General features: G+C 42.5%; 1 protein-coding gene across 1 annotated transcript; it reads right to left on the bottom strand.

Annotated features, from left to right (window-relative positions):
- Nucleotides 1-27: 27 nt before the first annotated feature.
- On the bottom strand, nucleotides 28-18,392 carry LOC141339995 (galectin-3-binding protein B-like). Its single transcript, XM_073844988.1, has 7 exons — nucleotides 16,083-18,392; nucleotides 15,745-15,827; nucleotides 13,906-14,016; nucleotides 2,103-2,198; nucleotides 1,898-2,029; nucleotides 1,560-1,821; nucleotides 28-1,458 (listed from the first exon to the last, which is right to left on the bottom strand). The coding sequence occupies exons 2-7, from the start codon at nucleotides 15,803-15,805 to the stop codon at nucleotides 435-437; spliced, it is 1,686 nt and encodes a 561-aa protein (XP_073701089.1). The 5' UTR covers nucleotides 15,806-15,827; nucleotides 16,083-18,392; the 3' UTR covers nucleotides 28-434.
- Between the last annotated feature and the right edge of the window lie 538 nt (nucleotides 18,393-18,930).

Genomic DNA, 18,930 nt, shown 5'->3' with positions numbered 1-18,930 from the left:
AATGAAGAATCAGACTGACAAAGTTACTGCAAGATTTTTTTTTATTATAATTATTTTGAAGTGCACTTTCACAATTAAGCATTTTAATAGCTAAAATAATTAAAAACACTCATAGAAAGCAATCTTAGTATTAAACAAGTCCTATATACATTTAATAGCCTCTTTCCAAAATTTTTGTGGGGACATTCCTAAAGGCAAAGCTATATTGTACCTTAATCAACCAAACATTTAGAGCAGAAGAAATATTTTTATCTTTGAAATGCACTTTCATTTTTATAGCTAAAATAGGTAAATGAACAGTTCCACATCACTCAGAGGGAAATCACTCAATAATTAATAATATGAATTGTAGAAATAGACTTGACTGAATGTAATAGATTGGCTTAAACTGAAATGGCTGTAAACTACCTGAAGCCAAATGAAACTCTGTGCCGTCAGATAAACTCGGGACGCACTACAAATCTAAAACTGTAGTCGTCAGGACAGGGGTTTGGCAGGACCATGCTGCTGTTTGTTGGAATCACTGCTTTGTGATTTTTGAAATCTTGGACATGAAAGACATTGTTTTCATTCTTACAGCTGAGAATCAATCTGTTGCTGAAGCGAATGCTGCTAGCGTACCTGTCCTGATAACCATCAGCGAGGAATCTTGCAACAGGAAAAGAACGACATGAAATACCACTGTTAGAGCACTCCTGAGCAGTGAGAAAAACCTGGGCTCTCCACTGCACCTTCTTCTTTCTGTAAAGAGCAGTAGTGTGTGCAGGAGTAGAAAAGCTTTGCATTCTGTTACTTTGGCCACGGTTTGGGTGTTTGAATGAAGTAACATTGATAAATACACTCCACTCATCTCCAGTATATATTCTGGGTAGGTACTCATTACTCACTTTATCCATTTTATTCCTGATTTTAGAGAAGCCCAGAGCATTGAACTGAAAACCTTTGAGCAGACCAGTTAGGAAGAGTTTCTCATGATTCTGTTGGACAGCATTTGAGGAAAACTGTATTTCATACAATTCATCCACTGGGAACAAGGCGAAGCGAATGTGATTCAGGAGGCTGACCTGTTGCTCTGAGTTAATTTCATCACCTTTGTCTTGGATCCACTTCTCCAGAGCTTTAAGAAGTAAAGCTTCATTCATCACAATCAGGTCTGAGCGCTGCAGCAGAGCATCCATCATGTGAAAGGAGATGCTGCTCCACACTGGAGAGCTTATGAGAAACTCACCATTCCAGGAGAGATACTGAAGAACATTCTCCTGCAGAACAAAGTCTCCTGTGTGGACGGCGTACTCGTACATTGATACCTGGGTTTGGAAGGTGTTGTCTTGGGAAATGAGTAAAGTGAAGACCCTGCCGACATCCTCCATAAGATTCTTCACTCCAAAGATAAATGCCAGCAGATGGAGACATTGAGCCGATGTGATGGAAACCTCAATCTGACGTGTGTAAAGATACCTGCACAAAGACAGTTCAGATACTGTGTCTAATGCCCATTTATAGTCAGTAGAATTCTGCAACATTCAGTAAAGTGAAGTGAAGTGACTTCAGAAAGTTACCTGAGAAAAGCCGAGACATGAGGATGGCACGTCTGGCTGACATTCAAACTGAGGTTTTTAGATTTGTTTGTGAGGTTTAGTTCTGGATAAATCATGAGGATCAAACGGTGCACACAAAATGTCAATTCTGCCTCTTCACTGAGGTCTCGTACATTAATGCTGAAATCACAATCGTCTCCACTGTCAAACAGAAGACCGAGATCATCAGACAAACCCAGACTGTAATCCACAGAGACCTGGCTATTGCTGGTTATGTTTTTACCTGCAAAGAAAATGTAATAAAAACAGATTAAATAACTGAAATAAATGCAATTATGTCTACTAGCTGAATCTCGTACCAGCCTCACAGACGACTCCTGCATCCTCTTTATGAGTGCAGTCAGTAACACCCCAGCCGTTGAAGCTGCAATCAGACAATGAGCTCTCAGAGCCTTTACACTTCATTTCATCCAGCCAGATTTGACCAGATCCTAAAAACAATAGAATTTGTGTTCAAATATAAGACCAGTGTGTATAAATCAAACTGCACTGAGGAGTTCATACCTTCTCCATAAGTTCCTCCTGGTATGGCTGAAATGGCTCCAGGAAAACCCATCTGACGACACACCACTTGTGCTTCGGCCAGATCCCATCCGTCGTGTAGGATCTCGATCAACAGAGCACCACACAAACTGCAGAGAATCAAGCCAGCCATAAAATTAATCACAACCAGCACATGACCATCTGGTAGACGCCAGCTAGTCTACAAGTCTTCACTAGTCTTGACCCGGCCTGCCCCGTTAACATTAACTCACGAAAGGAGTACAAGAAGATTGTAACTTGCAGAACAACGTACAAAACAGAAATGGCCATATTCCAAAGAAACAAAAGGACCCTCTTTCTCAGTCAAAATGCTGAGACATGACCATCACATGATAATCACCAGACGCTAATTGTATGGACCGCTTTTGTCGAGATCTGCGTCTTACGCATCCAGAGAGAAGAAAACGCTCTCTGTCTCAAAGCACCTAAGAAACAAACCTCCAGTCTTCTGAAATAAAGCTGGCATGGCACATGATGCGTCCAGCGTGACTCACATGGTTTTTCGGACTTCCTGTCCCCCTCTCCCCTGACATTCCAAAACACCCCGTCTCTCAATAGAGATACGTACACTGCAGAGACAATCTTTAAGAAACAATCAGCTTATAAACAGTATCATATGTTTTCATTTATATGCTCGATATGTTTTATGTGATCGTTGGAGTTTAATCTATGCATTTATATGCCTTTAGCAGTGACAAATGTTTTAGCATGCAAGCAATTTACCATGGGGTAATATGCGATGAAATATCATGATGGATGCAGTTTGTCTGAATGAATGAGAAAATGATTGTGTATACTTTGTTATACTTTCTTTTTATACTTTAAATAGTTTATTGAAGTTAATAACAAAAATTGCAGAGAAATCCATATCCTAATAAGTTACGTACCAGAAGGAATTACAGGACGAAAAGGGGGTGGCGTGACCCGCCCCTTCAGCAATGCCATTGGATCCCAGCATCGTGGGACGTGCCCTAGCGGCCCGTTTAAAACTTCATGTTCCTAACAGAACGGAGCGAACTAAGCGAACTCAGCAAGAACTCAGCGAACTCAGAGCTCTCAGCTCTCGCCTCACGCCTTTCGCCTCTTGTGGTTTGAGTGCTTTTCCATCTGCGCTCGACCACTCGACCAAGCACGCAACGGTGCCATCAAAACTCTACAGAACTGAAGTTTCGTGACTGCCGAACTTTTCCAAGTCTCGCAACGCCGACTCAAAAGAACTTCCAGCGCATCAACCTGCGTAACCAGGCAACCGAAAGATCGGCTCCAGAAAACCACTCCTCCACGTCGAGGGATTTCCCAAACTACGTCATCGACCAGCAACCAACCAGAACTTTCGCTCAGACGAGCCCCCGGAACCCCCGTTCCCGGCACAAACGCAAGTAACAAGATCTCTGTTTACTTCGCTGAAACTGGTGCAAAATACTCCCTAAGTAGTTAAAAGCTAAGTCTCTGCTTTTGTGATTTTCTAAGGTTGCGATCTAAGAACTAGTTAAGATACTAGAACCTTTGGGGTTTTCCTCAACTCAGTAATTTCTCATCCCCGGAACTGTATGAGTGTGAGTGTGAATGTGTGTGTGTGTGTGTGTTTATTTGTGTTTTAGTAGAGATTAGTGTTGTGTCTTAAGAGTAGTCAATAAATCATTGTTTCATTAAAAGAAGTGTCTTGAATTTTATGTTCACAAAGTTCTATCTGTGTTTAGATCAAGCTACCTCAGCTTTAAAATTTCCTAACGTAATATTTTGGTTTATTTGTGATCTTGGCCAGGAACATAATATAAACCTTTTGAGTTAATACATTATGCTGAATTGACCACTTTGCTGGATGAATGGTTAAGAAGTGTAATCTATTAATTCTGAATCAATTTAATCAAGTTTCGAATCTTTCGATTCGATTCCTTATTTGAATCATTATAAATTTGAGCTAATTAAATCCTTACAGATGGTGGAGATAAAACGCGAACACATCTAACTATTTGAACATAAAACAAGTCATTCTATATGGTATTTGTTCTATTTTCTTTTATCCGGAAGAAATAGTTCAGAGACAGAGAAACAGTTTATTGTGTACTGTATGCTTTATTGTGGCTGCCAGTCTGGAATGAATGAAAGCGTAACTTTGAGTTGTTGTGTAAAGAATTTAAACTGCAGTAAAGTTTTAGAAATTGAGACAAAGAAAAGAAGAAAAACGAGCGTGTTCCTTGTTTTTCCTCTCTGTCAAAAGGCCTTGCAGCTAGTGTTTTACTCTGCGTGTTCCAGAGTGAAAAGAAACTAAGCTGGCTGTCTCCCGGTTTAAGATCTTTAGGCTCGCGACCTAATGCTCTTTTACCAAATATTCACTTAAAGCTAACGTTAGTGAAGTTAAGACGTGGCGCTCAGCGCGAGCACCCACACGTTGCTTTATGGGAGAAATTTTGAGATCTTAAAATTGTGTGGCTGAGTCCATATGTGCTGTGGTGTTGTTTAAACAGACAAGCACAGAATTAAGGTCCGCCGAGACCTGTGAAATATGTTGTATTAATCGCAGTAAAGCTGTGGATAAATGTGCCTCACTCTAACGAGTTGAGACAATAATCTAAATAGTGCTTATTTGCTTTGCAATTCCGAAATGCTGGTGGTTGCCATAGAAACGCTGCGACCCGGATATCCTAACACACCTTTTCCGGGGCAGAGTTTCGTTGCGCAGGCGCAGTCCGCCCGCTCATTTTGTAAACAACAAGTGGGATAGTTAAACTAGCTAAAGCTAACGCTAACAAGTGGTAGAGCTAAACTAGCTAAAGCTAAGCCTATGTAAAACCACTGGCTTTGAAGAATAGCAGTTAGCACACAGCGTTAGGGTGATCCTTGTGTTTGAACTCAGTGTGTGTAACGTTGTTTGGGTGACTCAATCACAAGCTTTGAACTTTAACGCTCATTCTGCAAACTTCTTTACTTCATATCTCTGTACACTATTCCTTGTATTTCTTCCCTCCTCCCATGTGACAGGAATACTGACAATTTTAAACTTAAATCTCTTTTTGATGCGATTGTAACAAACCATTAAAGTCCTATCATAAATCTCAAATTAAAACATTTTATTGTTTCGATTTAAGGCTCTCTCCTTTTTGACTGTTTGCATTGCCAGATTAAACTGTTACAAGCTTTATAATCAAATACTATTTTTAAGCTGATTAATTTGAATACTTTGATCAATCTTAATAAATAATCACATCTCCTTGCCACACCGCAATTTCTGTGATTGATTTAACATTGATTATTTGTAGTCAATTTTAAGGAGGCATCATTTTAATTTGGTCACCAACTTTCATTGCCAAGGTGATAATTTATGTTAAACATTTTTTTTTTTTTTTTATTTGGAAATTTTAATCTCTAATTTAAACTTCTGATTCCAATTAAAAAAAAATTTGATTTTAATGGAACATTTTAATTTTAAGTTTAATCATAATCACATTTCCCCTTTTCAGACGGCAATGATACACGTTGAATAGAGAAATTATAATTTCCTTGACCAATTTTTAATGAAAACTTCTAAATTATAACCAGGAACAATCATTATTGATTTGAAAACGACTCCTTGTTACAATCAATAGTTGTTCCTTTTCCCATACCTTAATGGTTTGTGCTGATTCATTTGATTACAACGGCTGACTAAAACTTTAACAAAGCGTTACAGTTTGAGTTCTGCCACAATCATTACTGAATTGAAACATCAATTTTAATTTGCAAACCAAGGCTTTAATTGTAATTGTAATAATCAAGTCTTGTCATATTCCCTGACTTGGGAGTGAAACCTCATTTCCAATTGGTTGTCTCTCTCCTCACTCTCTCTCTTTCACCTAGCTGTCCTCCTCTTGATTCGACTACTGCTGCTATTTCCTCGATTGTGCCTGTGAGAATCATAAAAGCAGAGAATTTTGGTTGTTTAAAAGACATTTAATCAATGTTCATACAATTTCAAAACGCCAATTAAACTTGTCTAACTCTCACTTTCCCCTCTAATCGTGGAACCCGACAGCCAAGGTCCCAACGAATCCAGCGAGGACTGATAGGCGCCAGTCGTGAACCCGTTTCCAGCAACGCTCTGATTGGTGTACAGTGTCAATCCTACCAGCTGCAAAGCCAATACTGTCATTGTTATTGTATATTCCCTCATCCCGGAGGAGATTATAATAACAATCATAGTCCTGGCGTGTGAAATACCCATTTCTGAGCACCGTATCTAGAAGCATTCATCAAGTTGAAAAAACAAAACAAAAACTTGACTGTACTCATTCTGCGGCCAGAAAGGTGTATTTCACTTTCCCTCTCTCTCCCAATCTCTCTCTTATTCCCAAAGTGTTCCTTTTGTTGTTGTCTCTTTTCTCTCTTCTCTTTAGAAAAAGGGGGAAGCAGCCGACGACTACTGTGGGTGTTTGTTCCTCCTTCCTCTCTCTGTTCTAGCTACAACACCCGTGGGTACCCCCTCGCCTCCTCCACAGCGACGCTAGCTGGAGGCGTGCACACCAGTGAACCACCTGCGGGGAGAACCACGCTCACCTCAACACAACACACCCAAAACCCACTTACACCCGACACCACCACACTCACACCACTGTTTTGGTTTTGTTTGTTTGTTTTGTTTGTTTGTTTTTTCTGTCTACAGGTCTGTGTCAGTCAGTGGTCTGGTCTTTCCTCACGGCATCAAAACATGCCTCGCCCAACAGACCCCGTTGGTCACTGGGAAGACTTGGAAATCTGGCTAAGCGCCGTGACGGACAGCCTCTTACCCAAAGCCGCCGAAGCTGTCAAACACCAGACACAAGACCAACTGGACAACAACATAACAGGCATCATGAAACATGATCCAGGTCAGAGCTACGGACACAAAGAGCTAGCAAAGATCACTGGCTCCCTGAGTCACACCCTCATCGCCTCCCTCAAACGGAGCGACAGACAAGCCGCCTATCTCCAGCAGGAGCTGAAACGCGCACAGCGACGCATCAAGCAGCTAGAGCTGGAGGCTCAAGATCAACGGGAAGGGTCCAATGAGACGGATCCCAGAGCAACTGAGGAGATCGCTAGACTACAAGAAACTCTAGCAAACCACACACAAGAAATGGAGCACGCAAAGTCCGCCCGCGCCGACCTCAGCGACAAGCTACAGTACGCAGAGCAGCTACTGGAAAAGGCAAGGCTGGACTTCCGAGACAAGAACAGCAGAATTAAAGCCCTCAAAACACATCTGAACGAGGCAAGAACTGAGATAAGTTACCTCACTCCACAACTTGACGACATGAAAGAGGAATTTGACAGTGTCAAAAATGAACTCAGATATGCTTATGAACTGCGCCCTGAGCCAACCAGGACGCAACGGGCCCCGGCCTCACCCCTGCTAAGCAGGCCCGGATCCCCTGTTCCTGAAATGTCACGTGAACAAAAGGGGGAGGGAGCGACTCAAAAACCCTCGCCAGCTCCCTCTGAAGAAACCTACTTCACACCCAAGCTACGAGAACTCCCCAAGGCCAGCCATAACCCATCACATGGCATGGACCTCAAAGACCTTGACAAGCTGACCCGAAACATCAGCAAATTCACCCCGAGTGTGCCAGATGGTCAAGACGTCCACTCTTACTTGAATGATGTCGATTTTCACTTAGAAATGAGACCCAATGTTACTGACAAAGACAGACTTTATCTGCTGCGAACGACATCCGGCCCTGAAGTGCAGAGCTTCCTGGACCGACAGCCTTCTCACACAAAGAATGACTACCAATCGCTCCGCCAAGCCCTCGTCAAAGAATTCGCAGTCCCAGAATCAGAGCAAGGACTGTTGGCCGCCCTGGAGACAAAACAGGGTCGTCATGAATCCTCCCAGGCATACTATAGCCGGCTTAGAGAAGCATACTTCGGAGCTCGCAATGAACCTGACATGGAGCAGGACATGAACTTTAAGACTCTCTTTCTGAGAAATCTCCATCCTGCAGTAAGCCACCACCTTGGCGTCCTTGCATGCCCACAAACAATGACGTCTCAACAACTGCGAGACCTGGCGCACAAAGCCTACGGCAAGCAAAAGATGGCATCAGAAAAGTGCACCAAGTCTACTGCAGTTCTTGATTTTAACACACAATGTCAAGAAATGACCCTAGAGGGCGCCCAACACCAAGAAAGCTTCAAGCCACCTCCTAGAGAATGGAGACCATCCTCATTCAACAGAGAACGTGACTTTCACTTTGGCGCCCGACCTACACAAAGAAACGACCGCTGGGATGGACCACGCGGACGACAATACTCACCTGAACGCTACTGGGAAAAATCCTGGTACCATCCAAGACCTTGTGAGAATCGATGGGAGAGATCATGGAGCCAGCCAACCTCATCAGGAAGCTCAGGAAATGGCTCGTGGGAATCTAATGCAACCAGTCCAACAAATCGACGAAAGAACTTACAAAGATCCCACACTGATCAAGCTCAAGCTGAATCTACACATGAAAAAGAGACATTGCCGTGTTTTGATTCACAAGAGCTGATGAAAATGATGATGCAAGAGTTCTTCAAACGCAAAAAGGAGGATCGGAAGTGGGAAAAGAAAGAGAAACCCACTGCGGCCTGACTAGCGGCCAAACAAGGCGGCAACGACCACCTACTCCAACAAACCACACAGAACAGCACCTCTTCTCCTTACCCCAAGAACACTGTAACTGTCATAACTTCAGATGGACAAGAAAGCTTCTTTAAACATCCAGAGCAAGAGACAGAAACTGACTCAACACATGACACGTCAGATCACAGAAGATTCCAACAAACACCTGCTGATATAACGACTCAGTCACCTGAAAGTGCTGTCCTGGTCGTCTGCCACTCCTCCGAAGAACACAGAATCAGTCCTGAACTCGTACCTATCTCATCTCAAACTCCAGCCCCTCAACTCCTAGGCGATCTCACCGAGAAAGGTACAACGAGAAAGTTTTACCTCCCCATCACCATCGAAGGTCATGTAAAAGTGGAAGCCCTTCCAGACACAGGAGCCGACATCACTCTAATGTCAACTGAACTCCTTGAGAAAATTCAAAGAACTATAACTGATGGAACTTTCAAACTCCAAAGGTGCGAACTGAACCTGCAAACATACTCAAACATGGGCCTACAGCTGAAACATGTGGCCCCAATTCACCTAACAGTGGGACCGATGAATCTCATCCACCCAGTCTACATCTCACCTCTAAACAACTATCCGCTCCTCATAGGAAAGGATCTGCTAAATCGCTTCAGACCCTTGATAGACTTTAAGCACCTGAAGTTGTGGACGCAAGTCCGTGAGCCATTGCCCTTCCAGTCAGTAGTCCCCAATGAGTCGCAGTGTCAAGCCACAGACGTTGCCTTCAATTTGCTTAGTGACAATGCAGTGTCAAAGTCAAGGCCAAGCTCAAGTTCAACGCCAAGCAGCAAAGAACAAGGCCCTTCCCTCTGCTCACTGCAAGCGTGGGACTCAGGTCCCTCTCAACTCAGAACTGCCATAAATGTCCAAGACACTTTAGTATCTGTCGCAGTGCTAGCCCCTGGGCAGGAAAACTCAGCCGGCAGCCCGAATCTCTTCAAAGCAACGAAGCACAGACACCAAAGCTTACCAAAGGACACCAGACTCAAGAAAGCAGATCACCAAAGACTTAAAGAAATTCTACATGAGTACAGGGACTCTTTTGCAAAGGACGTCCCGGACTGTGGCCCAATGAAACTGATGCCCACAGCGTAAATCCATGACTGCCCAGACAATCACCAGGGCAATCTGAAAGCGGGCGTGGTCCGGCTCAACAGCGACCCTTGCCCATCACAACCATTCAATACATTTCATGCCCTCCCACCCATCCCGATGGCTACAGCTCTTACCCGCCACCAACATACCATTGGTATGCAACACCCCTCCTCCTCCCACATCAGCAGACCTACCCATTTCTGCTAACATCTTCGAACTTTACTCTCCTACGAGGTCTACACTCGACTAATCCACCTCTTCAGACCCCCGCACCCTCCAATCCATTAACAACATGCTGCATCTGCAAAATGGTGCCTTCACATATGTCTCTGAGCCCCTAACTGCGCCAAAGCTTGTAGTCCCTCAGAGCCAAAGGGGGATGAGGCTTAGGCATGCACACGATGCACCATGCGCAGTGCACTGTGGTGCCAAAACCACCTACTACCCATTCAAACAGGTGGCACAGTAGCCTGGCATACAACAAGATGTGGCAGATTACATAGAAGGATGCCTGATGTGTTGCCAGCTTCAACCAAGAAACCCAAGTCACCGAGCATAACTCAAAATTGAAAGAAATGATGCAGGAAATATAGAGACATGTGGATGTAAAGCCCCATGCTAGCCACCTCCTTCGCACAAGGAACTCAGTGTCGGAAACAAAGTGTGGTATTACGGTTTCGCCATCCTTGGCAGAACACTCCCTATCGCCTGTCAGAGAAAGTCCTTACCCCACTGAAAGGAATCCCACAAGCTCTCGCCTGTCACCGACCGAAACAGAATCGGACAAGGGCACAGCGAGCCAGTCCTTCGATGGATTCACCAAAAGCAGATAAAGAGACATTGGGGTTCCAACTAACAGCAAAAGGGGGAAGGCCAAACCCACTGACACAGACCGACAATTCATGACTATGCCTCACACTAACATGATTTCTATCCTTCTAGGTAAACACACAGCTAACTTCCTAAACACAACACAAATCACCTAAACATTCTCCTCTGCCGCACTGCTAGGACCAACCTCCGCCCAGCAGAGAGGAGCTGCTCCACACATGTGACACTTATCCTTACTGTCTAACCTCAGTCAGGGTCATTGTGTCTCTTTGTGTTTTCCTTTCTCTCTCTTTTCCTATGTGTCCCTTCCTTCTAGCCCTCATCAGAAACTTACCTAACTTTCTTTTAAGTCTAGGCCCCTGAAGGTGGGATTGACTCAGTACACCAAATTAGTTGCAAATCACTGCCAGAAATTTCGTTAACGATTTGAGCAACCCCGCCAAACCATGACCGTCGTGGCTAACTGTCCCGTTGTTATTTTCTATCTCCAGGTAGATGTTATGATTCGCCGCCGTGTTTCTCTGCGTAATCAGGATTACCAATAGCTAACCGCAAAGTCTACCTCTAAAGGTGTATGGCCGATTCGACCCTATGATGTTTTCCAGAACAAACTACACCCTATCAGCCCCCAAAACTCTTGGGCCGACACCCGTCAGACACGGGAAGTCCTTGCCCACATGCAGGCAGATGTGAAACACATGCCGCGCTAATTACAGAAAATGATCGTAACCCAGGCTGAATTAAGCGGGTACAACCGGCGTCCCAAATGATTATTGGGCGCCCTGCTGGGGCTGCTGCGGCTGTAGGCACTCTGTTTAACATTCTAAACCTAGCCACCTTAAAACGACATGCGAACAAACTCCGAGCTGAATTACGATTTAGCAACGTCATAAATCTTAACGAACGGTTCATAGTCATACCAAAACGGTTACGCTCAAACGCAACGCCTAGTTACTCCCATGGCCCATGCGCTACGAGAAAGAGACTCCTCAATGGATAGCCCGCCTTGAATACGATCCCATGCACTGTCTGACGTAGCACCTGATCGAACACACGTCTACACCGCCTCATTGAACTCCCGATACTCCGGTCAATCAAAACCACCAAATTAACAATAATTCTCACCGATGCGGCCCTACGTTATTGCAAGTGCCTCTAACTGTACCAGGCAAAATAACTAAATTCCTGCACCAGAATTCAGCTAGTGATGGAGATTTTGTTTGTGTCTTGTGCGTGTGTTGTTCTCTCTCTCTCCTTCTTGTTCCAGTGCCTGCCGATGTTACACCAGGAACATCGCCAGCCAAAAGGGGGAATTATGTAGGATCTCGATCAACAGAGCACCACACAAACTGCAGAGAATCAAGCCAGCCATAAAATTAATCACAACCAGCACATGACCATCTGGTAGACGCCAGCTAGTCTACAAGTCTTCACTAGTCTTGACCCGGCCTGCCCCGTTAACATTAACTCACGAAAGGAGTACAAGAAGATTGTAACTTGCAGAACAACGTACAAAACAGAAATGGCCATATTCCAAAGAAACAAAAGGACCCTCTTTCTCAGTCAAAATGCTGAGACATGACCATCACATGATAATCACCAGACGCTAATTGTATGGACCGCTTTTGTCGAGATCTGCGTCTTACGCATCCAGAGAGAAGAAAACGCTCTCTGTCTCAAAGCACCTAAGAAACAAACCTCCAGTCTTCTGAAATAAAGCTGGCATGGCACATGATGCGTCCAGCGTGACTCACATGGTTTTTCGGACTTCCTGTCCCCCTCTCCCCTGACATTCCAAAACACCCCGTCTCTCAATAGAGATACGTACACTGCAGAGACAATCTTTAAGAAACAATCAGCTTATAAACAGTATCATATGTTTTCATTTATATGCTCGATGTGTTTTATGTGATCGTTGGAGTTTAATCTATGCATTTATATGCCTTTAGCAGTGACAAATGTTTTAGCATGCAAGCAATTTACCATGGGGTAATATGCGATGAAATATCATGATGGATGCAGTTTGTCTGAATGAATGAGAAAATGATTGTGTATACTTTGTTATACTTTCTTTTTTATACTTTAAATAGTTTATTGAAGTTAATAACAAAAATTGCAGAGAAATCCATATCCTAATAAGTTACGTACCAGAAGGAATTACAGGACGAAAAGGGGGTGGCGTGACCCGCCCCTTCAGCAATGCCATTGGATCCCAGCATCGTGGGACGTGCCCTAGCGGCCCGTTTAAAACTTCATGTTCCTAACAGAACGGAGCGAACTAAGCGAACTCAGCAAGAACTCAGCGAACTCAGAGCTCTCAGCTCTCGCCTCACGCCTTTCGCCTCTTGTGGTTTGAGTGCTTTTCCATCTGCGCTCGACCACTCGACCAAGCACGCAACGGTGCCATCAAAACTCTACAGAACTGAAGTTTCGTGACTGCCGAACTTTTCCAAGTCTCGCAACGCCGACTCAAAAGAACTTCCAGCGCATCAACCTGCGTAACCAGGCAACCGAAAGATCGGCTCCAGAAAACCACTCCTCCACGTCGAGGGATTTCCCAAACTACGTCATCGACCAGCAACCAACCAGAACTTTCGCTCAGACGAGCCCCCGGAACCCCCGTTCCCGGCACAAACGCAAGTAACAAGATCTCTGTTTACTTCGCTGAAACTGGTGCAAAATACTCCCTAAGTAGTTAAAAGCTAAGTCTCTGCTTTTGTGATTTTCTAAGGTTGCGATCTAAGAACTAGTTAAGATACTAGAACCTTTGGGGTTTTCCTCAACTCAGTAATTTCTCATCCCCGGAACTGTATGAGTGTGAGTGTGAATGTGTGTGTGTGTGTGTGTTTATTTGTGTTTTAGTAGAGATTAGTGTTGTGTCTTAAGAGTAGTCAATAAATCATTGTTTCATTAAAAGAAGTGTCTTGAATTTTATGTTCACAAAGTTCTATCTGTGTTTAGATCAAGCTACCTCAGCTTTAAAATTTCCTAACGTAATATTTTGGTTTATTTGTGATCTTGGCCAGGAACATAATATAAACCTTTTGAGTTAATACATTATGCTGAATTGACCACTTTGCTGGACGAATGGTTAAGAAGTGTAATCTATTAATTCTGAATCAATTTAATCAAGTTTCGAATCTTTCGATTCGATTCCTTATTTGAATCATTATAAATTTGAGCTAATTAAATCCTTACTGTCGTCACAAACTGAACCCCACTGTCGATCATGATAGACCTCCACACGACCAGATGAATCCAGATCTCCCACAAGTCTCACGTTGCCCTCCTGTGTAGGCTGCTTCTGTCTGGCATCTTCAGCCCGTGACAGAAAATTCAAAATATTGAGAGAATTTATTAAAAACTGCTCAGAAAACGTTTAAAGCAGTTAATAAGATGTGTTTACCTTCAGCTACTGTGCAACTGCTACAACAGATATGTTTGGTTGTAAATTCCAATAGACCACTGAATAAAGAATATTTCACATAAAAATATTTTGTAATGTTTACAAATATACACTATATTTCCAAAAGTATTGGGACACCCCCTTCCAATGAACAAGTTTGACTACTTTAGTAATTTCCATGAGTACAAATCTCAATGTTTAAGCATATAATCATGTTCTAGGGAATAGTGTGCTTCTAATTTTATAGCAATTGGATAGGAGCCTTTTCTATTCTAACATGACAACACTTCTGTGTATAAAGCAGTGTTCATAGAGAGAAATGATTAATTCAGTCAGTGTCGAAAACTTGACTGGTCTGCATAAAGAAAAGTCCCATTTCCAGCTGAACTGGTGTGACTTTGAATGCAGACCTTGAGCTAAAAACTCGACACAGTTGGGGTACAGTTATTGCAAACTGTTGCAACAGAGATGGAAATACAATTTTTAAATGTTTCCATATTTGTTGCTACAGTTTTGTAAGTGCCTTTTCTGTTCTAAAGAAGGGGATGTCCCAATACTTTTGTACATAGAGTGCATACACAAGCCATTGGTATTTGGTGATGAGTTTTTGGCTTAAAGTCTGCATTCAAAGTCACACCAGAGGTGCTCAGCTAGGATTAGGACTTGGCTTTATGCAGACAAGTCAAGTTCTTCCACACTGACCGAATCAATAATTTCTATTTTAACCTTGTCTAAAGCCTAGTTCAGACTGCATGATTTTAGCCCCGATTTTGACTCGCTGACAGGTTTTGAGAAATCGCCGACAAATGCCCGAAATCACAGGCAAATCGGTGCTTGTTCACATGAGTGACAATCACACAGTGTGAACTATCAAAGACGCGATCTGAGATAATCGCTGACGTGTCGCCGACACACGTGAGATATTTGGCATGCTAAATATCTGGACCTGTAGGCGATTCAAAATCATGCCGTGTGAAAGGTGATCTGACTGAAAATCACATCGGCGATTCCCTACAGCCAATGAGACAGCAACATCCAGGCCAACGGGAAGTTGGAGGAGGAGTTACGAAGGTACAGACCACAATATCAACAAGAATAGTTTCGGCTTCTTTTCTTTTCTCTGCAAATGAGTGCACATGCAATTTGTATGACAAGCTTCTTGCGGGCTACCATTTTTTTTATAATAATCCCAGTCTCACGTGAGAACTTGCACGCCTGACCTGGCATTGTTTCCATGTCACTTCTCGCGTGTGTTTGGTTGTGAGACGTAGTTTGTGGACAAAGTTGTCGGCGATTCTTCCTATTGTAAAGTCATGCAGTGTGAAACCCCCTGTCGCCGATCCATCATGCAGTGTGAACACAGCAGCGACGGAATGCTACCCCAGATAGTTATGCAGTCTGAAAACATCTGTGACGCGATTGCTATGAAAATCGTGCAGTCTGAGCTCGGCATAATGCACATTGTCATGTTAGAATAGAAGAGGGTCCTGTCCAAACTGTTGCTATAAAATTAGAAGCACACATTCCCCTAGAATATCATTATATGCTTAAACTTAAGATTTGTACTCATGGAAATTACTATAGTAGTCAAACCTGTTGAAAATTGATTTCAATTTAAAAAGCAAAGGTTTACTAACCAAACAGGGTTCGACGTTGAGCTGAAACATAAAGAAACAGCAGAGGCCACAGAAGGTACATGATTCTTTTCTTGCTGGAAAAACTGGAAACAGCAGAGACACAGTTCACAGCTGAATTAGTCAGAATTCACATTTCCTTTAAAAAATGACTAAATCAGGCTAACTATCTGACTGTAAAGCTTGGATGAGTTGGATGGGTTACCAAAATATTAATTTCACAAACATGCTAAATACAAGAAGTTTTATTACTGCAACATGCATTAAAACAAGAACTGTCTGTCAGCATATCTCAGCTAAGGTTAGTGTAAGAAGAATTCATTTTCCAGCCTTCCACAAACTTTTCTGTTTTTCTGTCTGCTCTGCTTCAGATCCTCTTCATGCGAACACATGAGACACGCAGTGGTTTGCTTCAATCTCCTTCTTCGCAGTTTATTGGTCAGATACACAGTTTATATATTCTTCTTGTTATGCATATTCATTGATTTTAGAACAAAGACTTTCAAAAATGATTGGATAAACAAATGAACAGATTATCATAAGGCCTCCTACTACAGTTTACCACTTGTTGTTGTGTAGATGGTTTTACTTCTTTTTAAGGCCAAATGTGTCAAATCAGATGAAAAACATAAGGGAGGATGAACACAGAAAACTATGTGGTATTGTGCACGTACACAGGAAACATACTTTATAATGGAACATTATGACAAGGCCAACAATATACTAAAAGCGTGATGGGAGGGGGAATGTTTTTTATCAAGTTATCTGAGGCTCTTAATATCCTTACAGTTGTCCTTACAGAGTGAGGCCAGTCAAACTAAATTCAGAACCTTTGCACTCACGTCTTTTGCCATGTCCTAAGGAAGATACAGCATTCCAGAAATGCGACACTCAAGTCAAAAGAAGTTTATAAGTTTAATAAAGAGACCTTGTTTCATTTAGATTTACACAGAAAACTGTGTTGCTACCTGAATGATCCACAGCTGTGCTTTTTTTTGTTTGTTTGTTTAGTTATACTCATGAGTTCCTTGACCTAAAATGTTAAACTGCCTGCTGTTGTTTATAAAAATCCTTTAGGTTATTTGGTTTTTCAGCCTTTTTGTGTATTTGAACCCTTTCCAACAATGACTGTATTATTTTGAGATCCATCTTTGCTCCAGAAGGAAACAATGCATTAAGAGCCAGGGGTTGAAAACATTTGAATAATTTGAAGATCAGGGTAAATTGTACTTATTTTGTCTTCTGGGAAACATGTAATTAGCTACTGAAGGGAAGTTCTAAATGAAAAAATAGATATTTAGGCCAAATGTACATATCTTCCCTCTGTTCTCTTAATGCTTTGTTTTTCCTTCTGGAGCATCAGTGTGAGTTTGAGCCAGGGGCGGACTGACCATCGGGAGAGCAGGGACAATTCCCGGTGGCCTGGCAGCCAATTTGGCCCGTTGCCTTTTTTTTTTCATATATATTGTTGTTGTTGTTGTCGTTGTTCCTGTTGCCTGACGAATGTACTAAAGTGATTTTTCCAAATTCGCCATTCAATAATAATACTCTAATAAATCGTCTTGACTGACAACGCAATTCGCCACGCACACACTCTGCCCATCCGTGCGTCCATCAAAAGAATGCAAGACTCGAGAATGGAGCGCCCAGGTGGAGAGTCGAAACTGTCCTGTTTAGTACTTCATTTACAGGTCAGATAGATCTGTAAATAGACTATTGGAGTTTTGTTTACTTAGTTAAGCAAAAATTATTAATAGCAGCCAGTTTGCTGCAAAATTAACAAAATGGCATAACTTGTAAAGAGTAGGAATTTAGCAGACATTTCACATTGTTTTATAACAAGTTTAGAGGGAGCTAAGGCTAACAACAATACAACCCTTACAAAAATTAACCATGTTTTCACAAAAACAAAAACAATTGTTACTATAGTTAAACTATGGTAACCACAGATTAAAAAATGTTTTGCTACACTTTATGGTATTTTTAGCAAAACTGGTTATACAAATTGTAATCAAAATGCAGAGAGAGAAAAAAAAACACGGTTTCTACTATACTTTTACCGTAGGCCTAATTAAACAATGGTGAATTTTCCTAAGGACAAAACATGACCCATGATAATGCAAAAAAAAATTCAGTATTAGGATTTTAATAAAGATATTGTCATGATCTGGGCTGTGGAGCTTCCCTCAGCCAACAGAGGTCGCCGTTTTCCCTTCCCTGCACTGCACTTCCCAGATTGTAACACCTGTCCTGTCATTAGCACTCATCAAAGCTCTCACCTGTTCACAATTATCTGGACTATAAGAACTCTCATTTCCCTCTACTCATTCTGGCTGCATTGTCTTTGTATGTCTGTCTCTCACGCTCCAGATCTCTGTGTTCTTTGCTCGTGTTCCAGTTCTGTTTACTTTGCATTTTCTAGTCGTGTTGTGCCGTGTTGGCCTTTGTTTTGTGTTTGATTTTTGTTTTGTTTCATTAAAATCCTTCCCCTGCCTTTGGACCCAGAACTCCTTCCATCCCAAACGCGACAGATATATTCAAGATGTGGCTATTATTGTAGGCCAACAGTTTTTACATTTAGGCAAGATAAAACAGTAGCACATGGTCCTAATGTAATACTTAAATGGAAGGTAAATGGAAGTTCGAGAGATAATATTTAATCATTTTGCGTGGCACCAGCCAATGGATTATGCTTTTTTATTTTTTATGGTTTCCATCACACTTCACTTCAACAAGATGGCCGCCAGGGTGCAGCCACAGTGTTTGGCGGGTCCTGTGTGTTTGCCACAAAAGTATATCAAAAACCCTTGGATTGTGCCATGCTTGTCTGGTCTTCTCCTGTCTTTCTACCTCCTCTTGAGTTTAACGTGTCCGAGGAAAATGGATAACTTAACTCTCTATCCAGCAAAGAGGAGCCAACATCTACTGTATGCAAGAATCCTGGATTGTGGTCATGCTAGGCCGCCCCCAGGTAAACTTGATCAAACAACATCTAGACATCTTCTACTACAGCAGCTCCCTGGGCTAACACCACTTCTGCTGCCTGGGCTACAGCAGTTCTCTGGGCTAATACCACCATTGCTACCTGGGCTACAACAGCTTCCTGAGCTAATTCCACCACTGCTACCTGGGCTACAACAGCTCCCTGGGCTAAATCCACCACTGCTACCTGGGCTACAACAGCTTCCT

The sequence above is a fragment of the Garra rufa genome, chromosome 1 (assembly GCF_049309525.1).
Source record: "Garra rufa chromosome 1, GarRuf1.0, whole genome shotgun sequence".
Lineage (NCBI taxonomy): Eukaryota > Metazoa > Chordata > Actinopteri > Cypriniformes > Cyprinidae > Garra > Garra rufa.
The sequence above is the reverse complement of the archived record's forward strand: the minus strand, read 5'-3'. Positions and strand labels throughout refer to the sequence as shown.

Coding starts and splice junctions, on each gene's coding strand:
- LOC141339995 (XM_073844988.1), bottom strand. CDS start 15,805: ATGTACCTTCTGTGGCCTCTGCTGTTTCTTTATGTTTCAGCTCAACGT. Junction 2,199..13,905: donor ACAGTGGGGTTCAGTTTGTG/ACGACAGTAAGG, acceptor TCGAGATCCTAC/ACGACGGATGGGATCTGGCC. Junction 1,822..1,897: donor AGGAGTCGTCTGTGAGGCTG/GTACGAGATTCA, acceptor TTTTCTTTGCAG/GTAAAAACATAACCAGCAAT.